General features: G+C 34.7%; 1 protein-coding gene across 4 annotated transcripts in view; it reads right to left on the bottom strand.

Moving 5' to 3' along the window:
- Positions 1–13420: 13420 nt before the first annotated feature.
- The window catches only part of LOC120626182, a 218095-nt gene continuing 216034 nt past the window's right edge, over positions 13421–15481 (bottom strand). For all 4 annotated transcript variants that reach the window (XM_039893553.1, XM_039893554.1, XM_039893555.1 and 1 more), the window contains one exon: positions 13421–14727. In XM_039893553.1, the coding sequence (XP_039749487.1) occupies positions 14563–14727 (165 nt within the window). In that variant the 3' untranslated portion in view covers positions 13421–14562. The remainder of the gene's footprint in view (positions 14728–15481) is intronic.

Here is a 15481-nt window from a genome sequence, read left to right as displayed (position 1 = left end):
GCAAGTTACAAGATGACTACTGCTGATGTCTTTTCTAGTGGTTCTAAAGAGGCGTTGTCTTTTATATTCACTTGTGTGGTCAAGACCCAAATAATTGCGCGTCGACCCGCAGCGTTTATAAATTACAAATTAGGACAGTAATTATAACGAACGCTGTCCTTTACTTGTTCAATATTAGGTATACGGCGCGTCGTTCCGGTACGATGCCGCGTAGAAACCAATAAGAGGGTTACCACAACTGCCATACACCTTTAAGTTACCTAGCTACCATCTTTAATTGCATCATCCTTTATCAGTCTAGAGCTAAGTTGTAGTGGTATAAAAAAACCTAAAAGTAACTTTTGCTGTATGTAAAGTTAGTGAATTTCATTAAAATCTGTTTAGTTATTAGGGATTATTATTTATTTATTTATGCTCTTTATTTGTACAACACATAATTCAGAAAAAAAGAACAAACACTTCAAGAATGACGTCGGGTACAAAAGGCGGCCTTATTGCTAAGTAGCGATCTCTGCTAGGCACCCTTAGGATTAGGAAAACTAAAAAGTAAAACGAATAGGTTGTGTACACTGTTTAAAACATACTCGTACGTACGAATAACTCCATACTAATACATAATAATAATATTTATTTATTTCATTAAACAGACCCTTCAGAATCGACTGTCACAGACAGTGTGCAAATGTTTATAAAAATAAAAAATAAAATAGATAAATTACATTACAATTTAAAGAATAAAAATACAATAAACAGAAATAAGTTATACTGTCATTTTAAATTAATTAGGCAAATAATACAATTACAAACATAAACCAGACTACATAAATACAACAAAACTATTGATAAATATAAAGAAATAATCAATAATTATGAATGCGCCATGGATCTGTCTTATTGAAAATCACTTTTTTCGGGATAAAAAGTAGCCTAAGAGTATGTTTGTGGTATTATTCCCCGTTCTATATGAAGAAAAAGATCGACGTGACAACAATCTATGTTCCTGTCTCAAACAAGGGAAAAACCCAATAAAACACTATGATTTTTTTTATTTAATAATAATTGTAATAAATCTTTATTTCGGATTTGGTCCATAGCGTATTAGGAAATATCTCTTAACCTATGGTAGGAAGTAATCCTGTAATCACAAACTTGAGCCAAAAGTTACAGGGAGGTCTCAGCATCTTCAGAGTCAGCTATGCATGCGAATGTACTGAGAAGGGTGCTGGTGCTCCTCTATGACAAAAATCAAGTCCATTATTTAGTAATATAATATGGACTAACATTTGGAATAAATATAAATTAATAAAATATCCAAACAAACAAATTGTAATAAATAACACTAAGAATCAGTTAGGATTAAATAAATAATATCGATACGACATCAGTTGTTGAGTATTCCCGATTCCTGAACGAAAACTGTAGGTCTTAGTAGGAGGAATGTCAATGTCAATGGTGAAGAAAGGGGAATAAAGGGGAATTAACCGGTTTTTAGTAGTAGGTAACTAAAATAAATCTCGAAGTTGTACTTCAGTAATTAGAGTAAATAAATAACTCTAAAGTAAATAAATAACTCTAAAATAAGTGCACTGTATTTTTTTTATGTGAGCCTAACACAATATTTCTAACATTAGCGTAGCGAGCATAATGTAAGGACCGAGAAAAGGTTTTCTCATAATCGAAAACATCTTTAACCAAAATAATCGAAATCTTAAGAGTAGGTAGGTACTCCCCGACGTAGTATCTAGTTGGGCCCATTGAAAACATATAAAGAACAACTTACACCTTCTACAAAAAGTAAAAAAAAATTATAACACTTTTTCACTTTCATTTTATTTTGTATCCACTGCACCTCTAGTATATTATTGATCGAATACCTTCAGATCGAATCGATACAATAAGTTTAGAATAAGTGCAGTACTTTTGCATTGCGTAAAATTACACTTCATAATTTCAGCCACCGCTAAACCATCTGTAGAATATTATTGTGGAGGTATTTCACAAAAAGCTCCACCACGCCCAGTCCTAAGCCTACTTCGTATACCCGGCCCCGGCTTTATATCATCCATCAATCGTGCTTGTGAGCCCCAAATGACTCTTGCTACTCTAGGGCTATCCTTGTTCAAAAGCTTACTTATACTATATATGGAAAAACACTTAATTTTCTAACTACTTATTTTAGTACATGTCTTTTTATGCCATCGATTGTCAGAAGATATCACTTTAAAGTAAGAAGGCCCTTAATTTTATAAACTGTATTGCATTTTATTATTTGCTATATATAGGTACATTTTGTGTGAAAGTGTTTCCATAAGAGTATATTTATATATTATATCTTATGTGTAGATGTCTACTTACGGCATTAGTATTAGTGTGTAATTAAGTAACTATAAGTGTAATAAAAATAGACCTTACCAATCGATTCCTCTTGGTTTCCTAATCCTAAGATAGCCTGGAAGAGATCGCTAATAATCGACAGGGCCGGCTTATATATCCCATTGTTCAGGTTTTCTTTTTTTGGTGCACAAATAAAGTTTATAAATAAATAAATTGAACGCCCTAAAATTGTAAATGAGCTAAGTAGCTTTATTTTGTTCTTTTTTCCGTATCTCCGAGAGGTGTACAATAAAAGTGCATTCATTCATTTTAAGATCAAAGCGATTCAACTTTGGCCCATGGACTGGACATCGAACAAATTTAAAAGATAGCATCAGTTGTAATTGGAGAACAAACTGTCTGTGTTAGTTGATTACTCGCGCTGATGGGAGTGAGGATAGTAATAGACCAATTTAATTTAACTGCGTAATAACACTCTTTATTGTTTTGGCCTCAAAAAGCTCTTTATTGTTTTCAGACTTCAAAAAAGGAAGTTTGATACATAGATTTTGTTACTACTTAAGAACAGGGTCGCACACAATCCGCTTGAGTTTAATTTGGCTCACGAGGTAAGCTCGTACTTTGATTTGACGGCAAGATTTACCTGTTAGGTTAGGTTATTTCGAAACATTTCCGCTGCAAGGCGATTTTAAGTAACCAATTTCAAAATACGTCGGTCGTACGGTCTCAGGTAGTTCACGAGTGTTTTAAGAGATGGCGCTGATTGATTTGTTCGGCCGAGCGGTAAGAAATATTTGTTTGCACGACTATAAATTATTATAATATAACAAAATATATCTAATAGGTAATAAGTTAGTTTTGAAGTGGTTTATTTATTTTTAGTTCCAGCTCCCATTCAAAATGCTGTCGGATGAATATCTTTTAACTGTTTGACAATCATAAAAAAAACCGTTTGTATTTGCATTAAATTGGCAATATTTTTAAAATGCTGACGAAAGTGAGATAATAGTAAAATATTACAATTTTCTTTTATATATTGGATAGAAGCAGTCGTTACTTTGCGGACATCCATAATATATTATGAAAAATAAGCTTAATTTGGTATACTCTGCGAAAAGATTACTCTTTTCGTTTAGAAAATTAAAGCTTCATTTTCATAATTTTCATATTTTTTTTATATATCCGTTCTTATTAATATATTAGGTGGGGAAGTATGTCTGCCAGTTTATTTGTTATCTATTGACACTTAGAGCTCCAAGCCGAAATACGTACACGTCTTATCACAGAAGGAAAATATTTTAAAACAGAATGTCCTCCCACGATATCGCCCAACAACTTGTCTTTTCTGACAGGTAATTATAAAGTTGGATTTACATCTTTACATAGTATAAAACATATTCGATGGTGGCGTCTGTTTATCTACTAACTGCTACCATACCACGTGACTGATTTTGATGCTGTTTTTACAATCGTTAATCGATAATTATCCACTTATTACGAAACAAGTGGCATAAACCTCTAATTTGGGAAAGGTTAAACCTGAAATGAACGCCTGCATAGCACTAATTTTAAGCCTAATTTCATAATGTAATTACGAATAAAGGCCTACGCTAACTTATTGACTCGACACTGTTCCAATGACGATTCATAGAATAGGTTTTTGAGGCAGAGCTCGAGCTGCAACCGGAAAGCATGGTGTCCGTTTTAAAGGTTGCGGTTGCCGTTGTAATTAGGTACAGGAACATGAGGCTTGACAGCTACGCCTCAGGTCGAAGGACACAGGGCGATGCAAGACGTGTTTCTGGGACGGTGGTGGTTGTTTTTAATTCACCACCAGGTGGCCATCTTGTGGGTGGGCTTGGTCCGACATTTGGAAAAAAATGGTATGCGCTGTATTATTATAGATAAAATTGTAAAGTTGACAGATATTAATAAGCCAATAAAAAATACCATAACTGCCTCGTTGGTCTGGTGATTAGCATGTAAGACTAAAATTAGTAAAAAAGTGGGTGTCTGTGTTTAGGTATTGTTAGTACTAGACGATTTAGTAAATTGGTGGTCCAATTTACCAACCGGTGGACGGGGGTAGACCGCTACCCCCGTCCACCGGAGAGCTAGTTGTTTTCATTACTAAACTGTGATAAAATTGTTAAACTTCGCCAACCTTATTATGGTGAACAACAAAGTTTATTTTGATGTGATTTAATGCGCACGATAAAAACAAGCCTATCTATCTATTTTGAGTAAGAAGGCATATTTCGGTCTATTTTGGACATAAATACACTTAGGATAGATGAGAATGGAAAATTGTCATTGTTTTTATTCATGTACTTGTCATAATTCAACTGAAACAATTTCAATCATAATTACGCCACTGATGTTGTCATTTCATGGCACATTGAATGCAATATCCATACTCTTTCGCTATGCGTTGGCTACCATAAAACGGCCGTTAGTTCGCTCGATGGTCCAACAAATATGTCATAACAATGAATCAAGTTATTGTTTAGTTTAACCAACTTTATGACGTTATTGAGTTACTAAAAAACACTGTTACAAAATTAATTGCGTACTGCTAACTAACTAACTACTAGCCAAAAATGTTACGCATACTTGATTAATAGTTGGTAGGTAGGTATAAATCTAAATAACCAAATTCATCCGTCAATTAGCAATTTTATGTTATGATTGAATATGTAACTATATGGTAAACAATAAAAGAGAAGGTATTATAACTGGGTAATGCTAGGCGTAGAAGACTTAGTGCAGACCATAATCCTGTGAACGAATAAATATTGACATAAATAGTAATATCAAAGAAATAATAATAAGTTCACTTTTTTCCTGTGATTACGAAATAAGTAGGTAATTTTTGTCCGTCTGTCTTGACTACGCAAAATATAATTCAAAGATCTTTAATTTATTTTTGACACATATAAATAAATAACCTCTGTAATTACTCTTTTTTTCCAATAGCAAACCTGAATTATAAAAGTCATTTATCTAAACTATATGCAGTATTAAGTATTTATCAGAAATTGTGAATTGTTGTCGAATATTTATCAAAGCCGTAATAAATAGGTACCTACTAATATTAGATAATTAAATAAACTTTCAAGCTTTCTTTATAAATCAACTAGGGTAAATCCAGAGCGAGAGTCAAACCGCGAGCATGTTCGAGCAGTGTGATGTTCAGTCTGCTCTGACCCTACAGCAAACGAGAGCCGCAAGGCGGAAACGTGGCAAGCCCTTAATTAATGTTATGTTTTTAGGAGTATGACTATATTAATTAGCAAACGAAGACAACCAATTACTGTTTGGGAGCGCCTCCGAGTTGTTGATTTTGTCGTACAACCCGGAGGCGCTCCCAAGCAGACCAAGCGAGGCTTTGATAATAGTCATTTGTTTTAAGTGTTAAAACCTCATAATAGGTATAGGTTTACACAACTATTTTTTTATTAATAGAATTTTTTTATATAAATTATTTAAAATATAAAAAATAAGGTTCACTTGCTTTTGTCTGTTTATACAACATGCCGTCCACACCACTAGCCTATCAAAGTCCAGTGCTGAACTAAAGGTCTCTCCCAACGGATTAGCCCATGTTGACCGCGCTGGGTTGGTGATCGCAGTAGAGTGAGGTGGTAGTAGCACAGACCAACCTGCTGCCCGTTCTCCGTTATAAACCCTTAGTCACCTCGTATAACACCCACGGAAAGCGGAGATGTGGTGATGACAATTGTACCTATATATATGACATACCTACCATGTACCTATATAGATATGACGTCACCACACGGCACATAATTAAACACAGTCAAACGATTCCGCCACGCAGATTTCTGTTGTTGCTTCCCCGCCTCGTCACACAAGCGAAGTACCTAGCTTACGCATGAAATAAAGCTCACAATTATTATTTAAAATTGTCGTAACATAAAGCACAAAGCAAATGCAGTGGCGGGAATTAACAACCATATCAGAATACACTGTATATAATAGCACAACCAAATCAGAATACACTGTATACGTTCTTATAATTTTATATTATTGATAATTTTTATTTGTAATTGTACAATATTTTTTTGTTTGTATGTACATGTTATACTAACAATAACTAATTACTAGTAGTATTTAAGTATGCTCGTTATTTAGTTTTAATTAAGGTAATGTTTGACATGTGATGTTTTTAATTAATCCTTTGTTTCTTTTCCCTTTGTACGTTATAAAGTCCTTTAAATAAATAAGTGGAAATAAACTTTATAAATATTTTTTTAAATCACTATTCCATTGCTTATATTACAGCGCTTCCATGTCATTCAATGAAAGCTTCGTAATTGTCAGCAATAAAATAAAGACAAGAGAAAATAGGGCAATAGTTACAGCTAGAGTTTTCCGAGAGTACATAAAATACAATCAACAAACGCTTTCCGCAAGGAACTCTCCTTTGTCATTACAGAAATAAACTGCATTGTATTAAAGGGCCCTACCGGCTTCATTATTGTTTACTTCATAGGGTTATCGCAGTGAGTCAGATCTATCTCTTGTTATCGCTTGCTTTCTCAATCTCATTTTACACGCATAATTTAAATATCGACCTTTCACGAAGATTATATATATGTGGTCATTTGATTCGATTGCAATTGTTGTAATCAATTTCCTAATTATCCTTAACTCCTACTAGAGGTCGCCAGCGTCTTCGTTCGCGGGGAAATTTGGATGTGTTTTTATTCTCTAAACAAAAAGCATGTCAATCTCTTGTTCTGTAAAAAAAAATCTATCCCTCGGGAACCGTAAATTTTTCCGGGAAAAAGAAGTCTATGTGCTATTCCAGTCTATCTGCCTTTGTTATCTGCTCTAAATTTCATCCAGAGCCACTTATACACCGATTAAAGATAACGTAATATAAAACTAAATAAATTGCCATATTATTTTCAGGTATATATTAGCTCGCTTTTATCATAGGTATTTTCTACGCGCATATTAGTATGCTATCAAAATTTAAATTAATTTTCTATATTATGAAAATTAAGCTTAAGGAATATAGGGATTGAAGAAATTAAAATCATATACATACTCCTCCTGCTTTTGTGGAGTATAGCAAATTAAGCTCAATATTCATAATATATCATGGATTTCCTCAAAGTAACGCCTGATTCTATTCAATACTTAATAATGAGGTACGGTGTAATTGATAATTTCTTCAATGTTTATACTCCACACCTAACAGATCTTCGGTCATGTACTCTCATATCTCATGAGAGTGAGATATTCTCATGCTTTTCGCGGAGGTTAAACTTTTTTTGCGGCAAATTAAGCTTAACTTTTACAGCAGACATTACATAGCGGAATGGAATTCCAGTATGTAATGCCTCCTTCTATCCATTCCTGGACTAAAGGCCTCTCACAACTGGAGGATTTGCCCATACTCACCACGCTGGACAAGCGGGTTGGTGATCTCAGTAGATTGTAGTAGTAGCACAGAGGACGCTGCTGACCGCTCTCCGTTGTATCCCCTTAGTCGTCTCGTACGACACCCGCCGGAAGAAGAGGGGTGGTGACAACTGTATTCTGCTCTGCCGTCACCACATGGCACCTATCCATTAGTATTATTGACGGCCGATTGTCGCAATTTGCAGCGACCCTGCTTTCTGAGTCCAAGGCCGTGGATTCGATTCCTACTACTGGAAAATGTTTGTGTGAAGAGCATAAATGTTTTTCAGTGTCTGGGAGTTTATATGTATATTCTAAGCATTTATTTATATTGCTCAAAAAAATATTCATCAGTCATCTTAGTTCCCATAACACGAGCTACGCTTACTTTGGGGCTAGATGTATGTATTGTCGTGGTGTATTTATTTATTTTTTATTCATTTATTATGGAGTGAATACACAACTATATTTTTCAACTTAATCAATGGCTATTTATTTCAAAGACGACATGAACGACAAATCCGAATGAACGATAGCCCCAAGGCGGGAACGTGACCCACTCCTTTGTTGTTGCACAAATAAGCTTCATTTCCCTCCCCTCATTACCAGTCCGATTCGTTTCTTGCGAACGTGTCAATCTAATGCATGGCTGTTGTCTGCTTTTATGAAGAGCTTAGCCCGAAAATAAATTGGGTCCTACCTTTCTGATAAGTTTACTTAATTAGTGATAATTGCATCTCTCGTCTTATGGTACAGTTTCGATAATTTTTGGACTTGGTTTTTCTGTCAAAAAAAATGTTATTGGGAAGTCACCGTCCAACCCTCGGGGAGTACGTTTAGCCGTTGGCCCTGGTTACTTATCATTGAACTGTGATAACAACTTAAAATCCGCAAATCCACCTTGGATCAGCGAGGAGGATCAAAGTTCCAACATTATATCAAGGAGGAAACAGATTTTTTAATTTAAGAAATTTAAATTATCACTTTCTTTAATGGCCGAGGAAAACATCGTAAGGAAACCTGTATGCATGAGAGTTATCCCATAACGTTCGAGAAAGGCGAGTGAAATATCAATCCGTACTGGGCCAGCGTGATGGACTACGACCTAAGCCATCCTGTAAGTATTATTAATAAGTGGCTTTTAATATATGAATCTATGCTTCTTAGAGATCAGCATATGAGAAAAAGGTTTAAAAATTCTGGGCAGACGAAATCGCATGATATGCTGTAATAAAAAAATGTAATTAAATTTATGAGGGTGCGTCTCGAGAGATATTGGTTTATTATATCGGAAATTTTTGGAGCTTATATTTTTAATCAATACAGTAAGATTTTGGAAGGCTCCCGTACTTTAATTAAGCTTCTGTAATAATAAAACTTTCATTAAAAATAAACTAATATTTTTTTTTTACGAAGCGATGATAGCTCAGTGGGTAGGGCTCGACTTCACTTTCGGGGGGCCGAGTTCGAATCCCAGCACGCACCTCTTACCTTTCTAAGTTATCTGCTTTTTAAGTAATTAAAAATATAACTTGCTTCGACGGTGAAGGAAAACATCGTGAGGAAACCTGCATGCCTGTTCTACTAAATAGAAGTATAAGTTGATTAAGTATTTGTATTTTTTTTTTGTTATTTAAGTATTATTTTGAGTATTTGATTGTACCCTCACGATTACCTAGCCATAAAAAGATTCTGCACGCACCCTTATCTAAAACTTAGAACAGATTTAAATATTTTGTAATCAGTGTCTCTCGCCTTCTTAATTCAACAGAATTACTAGCAGAATTGATAACAATCAATGACCCCGAAATTGATTTCTTTTATGGTAATATTAATAGTGTACGTCGCAACTTGGAAGATAAACTTTTGCATGCTTATTTTATACTTAATTTTTAGTTATAGTTTGCTGCATTTTTGCTGGGTTCTAACAGGTACCCTTGTTTATATAAAACTTATGTGTGGAAACCTGTTATTAGTTTTAAGTCAACCAATTTGTTTACTTTTTAGTATTTACAACTGTTGGTTTTTCAATTAAATAATATTAAATAAATTAAAACAATGTTCTCAAAGGTATGTGGATTTCACCCCTTCTAATTGTGGGAGGCGACCCGTGCCCTGTAGTGGGCCGGTATTGAGATGATTTGATAAAGATTTTTTTTTTGTTTTTAGTTGTCAACTCATAGAGTCCTCGGAATGAATATCTGCTCTAAAAATTCTAATTACATGAGGACAGTATACGCTTTGCATGCTCGCAATCGTCAAGTTGCTTTTCCAGTATCGACATAATGTAACGTCTTAAATAAATAAATAACACACATCGCCACCTAGCCCCAAAGTAAGCGTAGCTTGTGTTATGGGTACTAAGATGACTGATGAATATTTTTATGAATTATATAATTATATATACATAAATACTTAGAAAATACATATAAACACCCAGACACTGAAAAACACTTATGCTCATCACACAAACATTTTCCAGTTGTGGGAATCGAACCCACGGCATTGGACTCAGAAAGCAGGGTCGCTGCCCACTGCGCCAGTCGGCCGTCGAAGCAAAATAGTCTTAACGTGACTAAGAATTGCAAAATCTTTAACCCACTTTTTATTTTTCTAAGAGCGCTAACTATACAAGTGCGGGCGAATATATCCTTTAAATCAAGATTATTACATCTCATTTTACTCGGACGTTATCAGATGTATAGTACTCGGAGATGTATAGGGTGAGGATTATGTGCTCCGTTATTCGACTATGAGCTATGAAACCCAATAAAACATTCCTTTTAAAAATGTACCAATTTGAAAAGAATGAATATTGTCCAAAATAACAAAGGAATAAGATGGTTTTTACTCTAAGCTACTAGGTATAAGCTAACAGGTTAGCCCACTACCATTTTAGCCCGTATCGTCACTTACCTACTGGCATCAGGTGACATTGCAGTCAAAGGTTAACATAACAAATAATTTGAGTGTGCATACATGCAGGAAAAAATAAGGTCAGGACTCAAAAAGTATTTGTCGAAATAATATTTGAATTATATCGCTAAATAAGAGCTAGTTACCTGCTACATAAGCAGTTTTATATTTGAGGTTAATGGTCTTCGATAACTGCTTTTGCCTTTTATATTCGTCGAATCAGCCGTTTAATTAATTTCGGACTCGATTGATGAAGTTTGCAATACTAAAACGAAAACTTTATATGCGCATGGCTTTTTTAAGTTAGTAACGTACCCAATTACCATATCCTTTTTCCAAGCTCTGGACTCTCCTGCTCTTTATAATTAATTGGTTAGCTCTTACCTTTTATGAAAAGAAAATGATTATTGCTATTTCATTATTTTAACAAATATTTTGTATGATATTGATGGTTTTGGAATAAGTTTACCAAATGTGTTGTGCTGCCATCTATAAATATGTTGAACTTCGTCGATGCTGTTACTCTCTATTTTAAAACTTAGCTTATAATTGTTCTTATAACTAACTTGTTAGGTATAATACGATAAAACCGGAAAAGATTGTGTGGTATCACGGTACAAAGAAAAGGTGCGTAGTTCAGCGCCCTTGATCTCATGGCAAATGTTGACAGCGTCACTAATGTGTGTAGTAACTACCTAGGTCCCATCCTTTTGAAGCCATTTAGACATCACATTCACCGGCACAGCACTGTCACGATTATGAATGTCTCTCAAAATCACGATTTGATGTGTTTTTTTATAACACTATAAGGTAGCCTTTGACTACAATCTTACCTGCTGTGATTATGCTGTTTGAGTTGGTAAAGGGCCATCCTATTTTTTTATAAATCTGCTTCTCTTACCCCCCTATATGGATGCGTTCTGCCGGCTATTGGTTATTTTTAACTGCTCCTAATTCCGTATTTCTGCTAAATTAAAATCTGCTGGATGGTTTAATTTAAAACTTTCCACCTTTTTCTCTATCACTAGATCTCCCAGCACTGGCTGGAACACCCTCTACTCACTTCATTCAGAGCAGCTGTCTCAAACATTCTCAGGTCAAGAGGAAGTACTCCAGCCACTCTAGGTGATAGCTGGCCACCGCCGTAGCCTCCAACCATTCTAGACCAGAGAATATTCTGAAATTATAAATACCGAAATTGACCCTACCAGGGATCGAACTTGGCACCTCCCACTTAAAATTAAAGCGTTCACCGCTGCTTCCCTGGCGCCTGGTCGTCAAAAATTCAGCTCATACAAGGCTTTTTTATCGCTGTTCCTCCGTAAAATGTGGACGGAGATTGATGTTTTCTGTAATTTGAAAGGACTTAGGTATGTAGGTCCCTACTTACCGTCTATTGCCGAGATTTAAATTTTATGATGTACATTGAACTAATGAAGATATATAGAATTATTTAATGTAGCACAGCATATAATTCAAAGCAGTGAGCGCAATACAATATAGGTAATAGTTTGTACTCAAAATCCTATTTTTATAAAAATAAATTTTTCCTTCCCATGTTAGTTTTTTCTGTCCGCTTTATTTATGAAATCTGCCTACTTTCCTATCATGAGATATGAAAAGGTTTTGCAAAGTATGCCTAGTACGTGTAAATAAACTAAATTTATAAATTATTATTTAAAATAATATTTTCATACACTGCCATCTATCGCAAAACAATGTTGAACAACGTTGCAATTAAAGAACCGAGAGAGAGAGCTTCGTCTCACAAAGTATAACATTTACGTTATATACGTTTATCTTATACGTTTCTACTAGATGGCAGCACAAAATAATATGTAAAAATACCGCTAGATGGCGCTACAAAAATAATTATAGGTGGCAGCACTAACGTGACAAAATAAATATATTTTATATATTTTTTCCTTAGAAAGCAACTATCAAACTGTGATGCATAGCCATGACCATGACCTCAAAATCAGTTGAATATTTAGGAAGAAATACAATAACTACATTGCATTGACTGCTTCATGGTTCTTTGAGTCCATTTAGCACACAGGTTTGTTTTTTGTATGATTTGCTATTTTGTTTATGTTGCTAATATTATGACTTGAACCAACTAGTGACTCCATTTTCTTAAATTTAGCATTACAACGTCGTCATTATCATCATATAAACCGATGCGTATCGACTCCTTGACATAAGTCTCTTGCAGTGTTCTGAATTACACGGTAATGTACAACTCAACGGCTCTCTGCAAGTCTTTTGATGTCATCTGACCTAGTTAAAGGTCTACTTACGCTGCTGTATCAATCCAATGTGGGTCAGCATTCCAGCATCTTGGTTTCCTAGCCTTCATTAGCCACTTAACCTTCTTATCTTTTTTATATATGTATAGACAATAGATGCTGTACTTGCCCAATCTGTCGGGCTATAATGCGTGCAACGAGATAATTATTTCTACCAGTTACTCGTATTTTTCTATAGAGATAGACGAGATAATTAGTAGACATAGTTTTTTCGCAATGCGTGTGATCGTTTTAGTGGTCATTGTTTTGGCAACGGCTTACCTACTGATGGTTCAGTAATTTTGGGGTATAATAACTAAATGGTACTGTCTACATTCATCTGCTTTCAACGTTATTTCATTATAACTAAAAATTAAGGATGAAGATGAGAGCGTATAAGTGTAGACAGACTTAATTGGTAAATAATTTTATATCTAAAGAAAACAAGGTAATAACATCCTGATGGAATTTATTTTTCTCTATGTCAATGATAGATTGAAGTAACTGCACACTGTTAAAATACACTTTTTATAACATTGTATCCTTTGCAACAGATTTCTAACGAAAATAATATATTACCATGGCTGAGTTTATTGTACCTACATCTACAAACTTAATTCATCAGAATATCTGGCTCAATATGAGCTATCACAATTCTCGACCGTCGGTCCATCCTACTGATAATTGACAGGTCAAAACGAATTTAAACTCAAAATTTCATCATCAATCATTATTTATTTATCATTTTATATCACAGTAGGAAAAGACCGGGCGAAAACCAGAAAATTACACTAACAAAGCATGCAAGTAACGTAACTTTACAACTAGGTCATTCATAATTCTCAGAAAAAAAAATCAGAAGACGATCAGAACATTGAACGATATTTAGATAATATTTCAGGTGTTACGTTACATAATAATTTGAACAATATATCAGTCTCGCTCGCAACTCAAATGCTTCATATAAAATACTGCATCAAACAATAAGGTTCCACATTCGTTTCCATAAGATGATAGGTTAGCTTACATATGTATAGCTTCATGATACTATTTGATCGATGTACCTACATCTAAAGATACGATCATCGTCTAGAATAAGTTAATGAACTACAAAATGCCCTAATCAGTTAAAATTACATGGTTACAAGGCATCAGCTTCTATCATAATTATTGGATTTTCGTCACTAGTATGCGCGACCGCACTTTCCTAATTCCATTCGTAACTTTAAATTAAAAATTAAACTAATTCATTTGACTATCACTCATATTCCAACATTCAAATATCAATAACGGAACAACACTCAAACTTCAGTGTTCTAATACTTATTAATACATCTAGGCTTATAATCACAAAGTGTTGAATGAAAGATTAAATATTGGTCATAAAAGTTAATTGGTCGAAAGATATGTTGAAAGATACAGAAGGCATAAAGCCCGTGCATAGATGTTTCCTGATATTCGAATACAGATATGGTTTTAACAGTAAGATATGATTTTTTAATATTACAACCATGGAGCTCTTGGTTGAAGTCTATCTTAAACTAGCATTGAAGATTCCTGCTTCTCTGCCATTATAGTCGTAAACAGAAAGTAGTTAGTACACATATATTTGCTTGAGTTGAGGCTTGAGCTCAGGCGGGATTGTGTACACTTCTTGCTCAGGCTTCTTATTGACGAGTCGCTTCCAACGACCGCCAATGTTTTTTCGTAAACTGCGAAAACTCGCTCGCTCATTGCCAAGGGGCTGCATCATATTGTCCTGCAATCAATACAAATGATGAGTTAGTAGGTATTCAGGATGTTAGAGGTGAATTTCGCAGATATCTTTGAGAGAGCTAGTAAACCATGCCATCTAAACAATATGCATTGTACACTTTTGGAAACCCGCATTATTCATTGATAGGTACCTAGTGACACAAATCCCGTTACAGTTTTTCCGTTATCGTCCTCAATATTGCAAGTAAATGCATTTGCGATGCTTCACAACTGGCTTCCAGTTTCACAATGCTCTTAAGTTATTTTAAGCCTGTTGCTATCCAAACGTTGAAAGAAGGCCGTTTGTCGAACGTTAAATATTATTACTAACAACGACGCGAGAACTTTTGTAACTGTCGTTTCACTTAACCTCCATGCTTGGCATTTTAATATTATCTTTTGTTTAAAACAACAATCGGTATGTTTGAAAATAAGGACGATTGATAAAGCAGAAATCGTTAAAAGGGATTTAAAAAAGAGCAGTAAGTTATAGTTGCCTCCTTTTCACATGTATCTAGGAAGCTATTATTGCAAATTGAACTTTAAGTCTACTAATATAAGACAAGCCTTGAATTCAAAGGCGCATTAGCATTTTTCACTTCCTGGTGCCGTCAGAATATAGGCAGCCGCACGTATTAGAAACATAGGTTAAGAACGTTTAGACGATTTTATACATAAACCTCGGGAAGCCATAACTAGACCGTGATATTAAGGTTAAAACATTTACAAGACTGCAATTTTAAGAGCTGAACACTGCA

Source organism: Pararge aegeria, chromosome 9, assembly GCF_905163445.1.
Source record: "Pararge aegeria chromosome 9, ilParAegt1.1, whole genome shotgun sequence".
Lineage (NCBI taxonomy): Eukaryota > Metazoa > Arthropoda > Insecta > Lepidoptera > Nymphalidae > Pararge > Pararge aegeria.
This window is presented reverse-complemented; position numbering and strand designations above follow the sequence as displayed.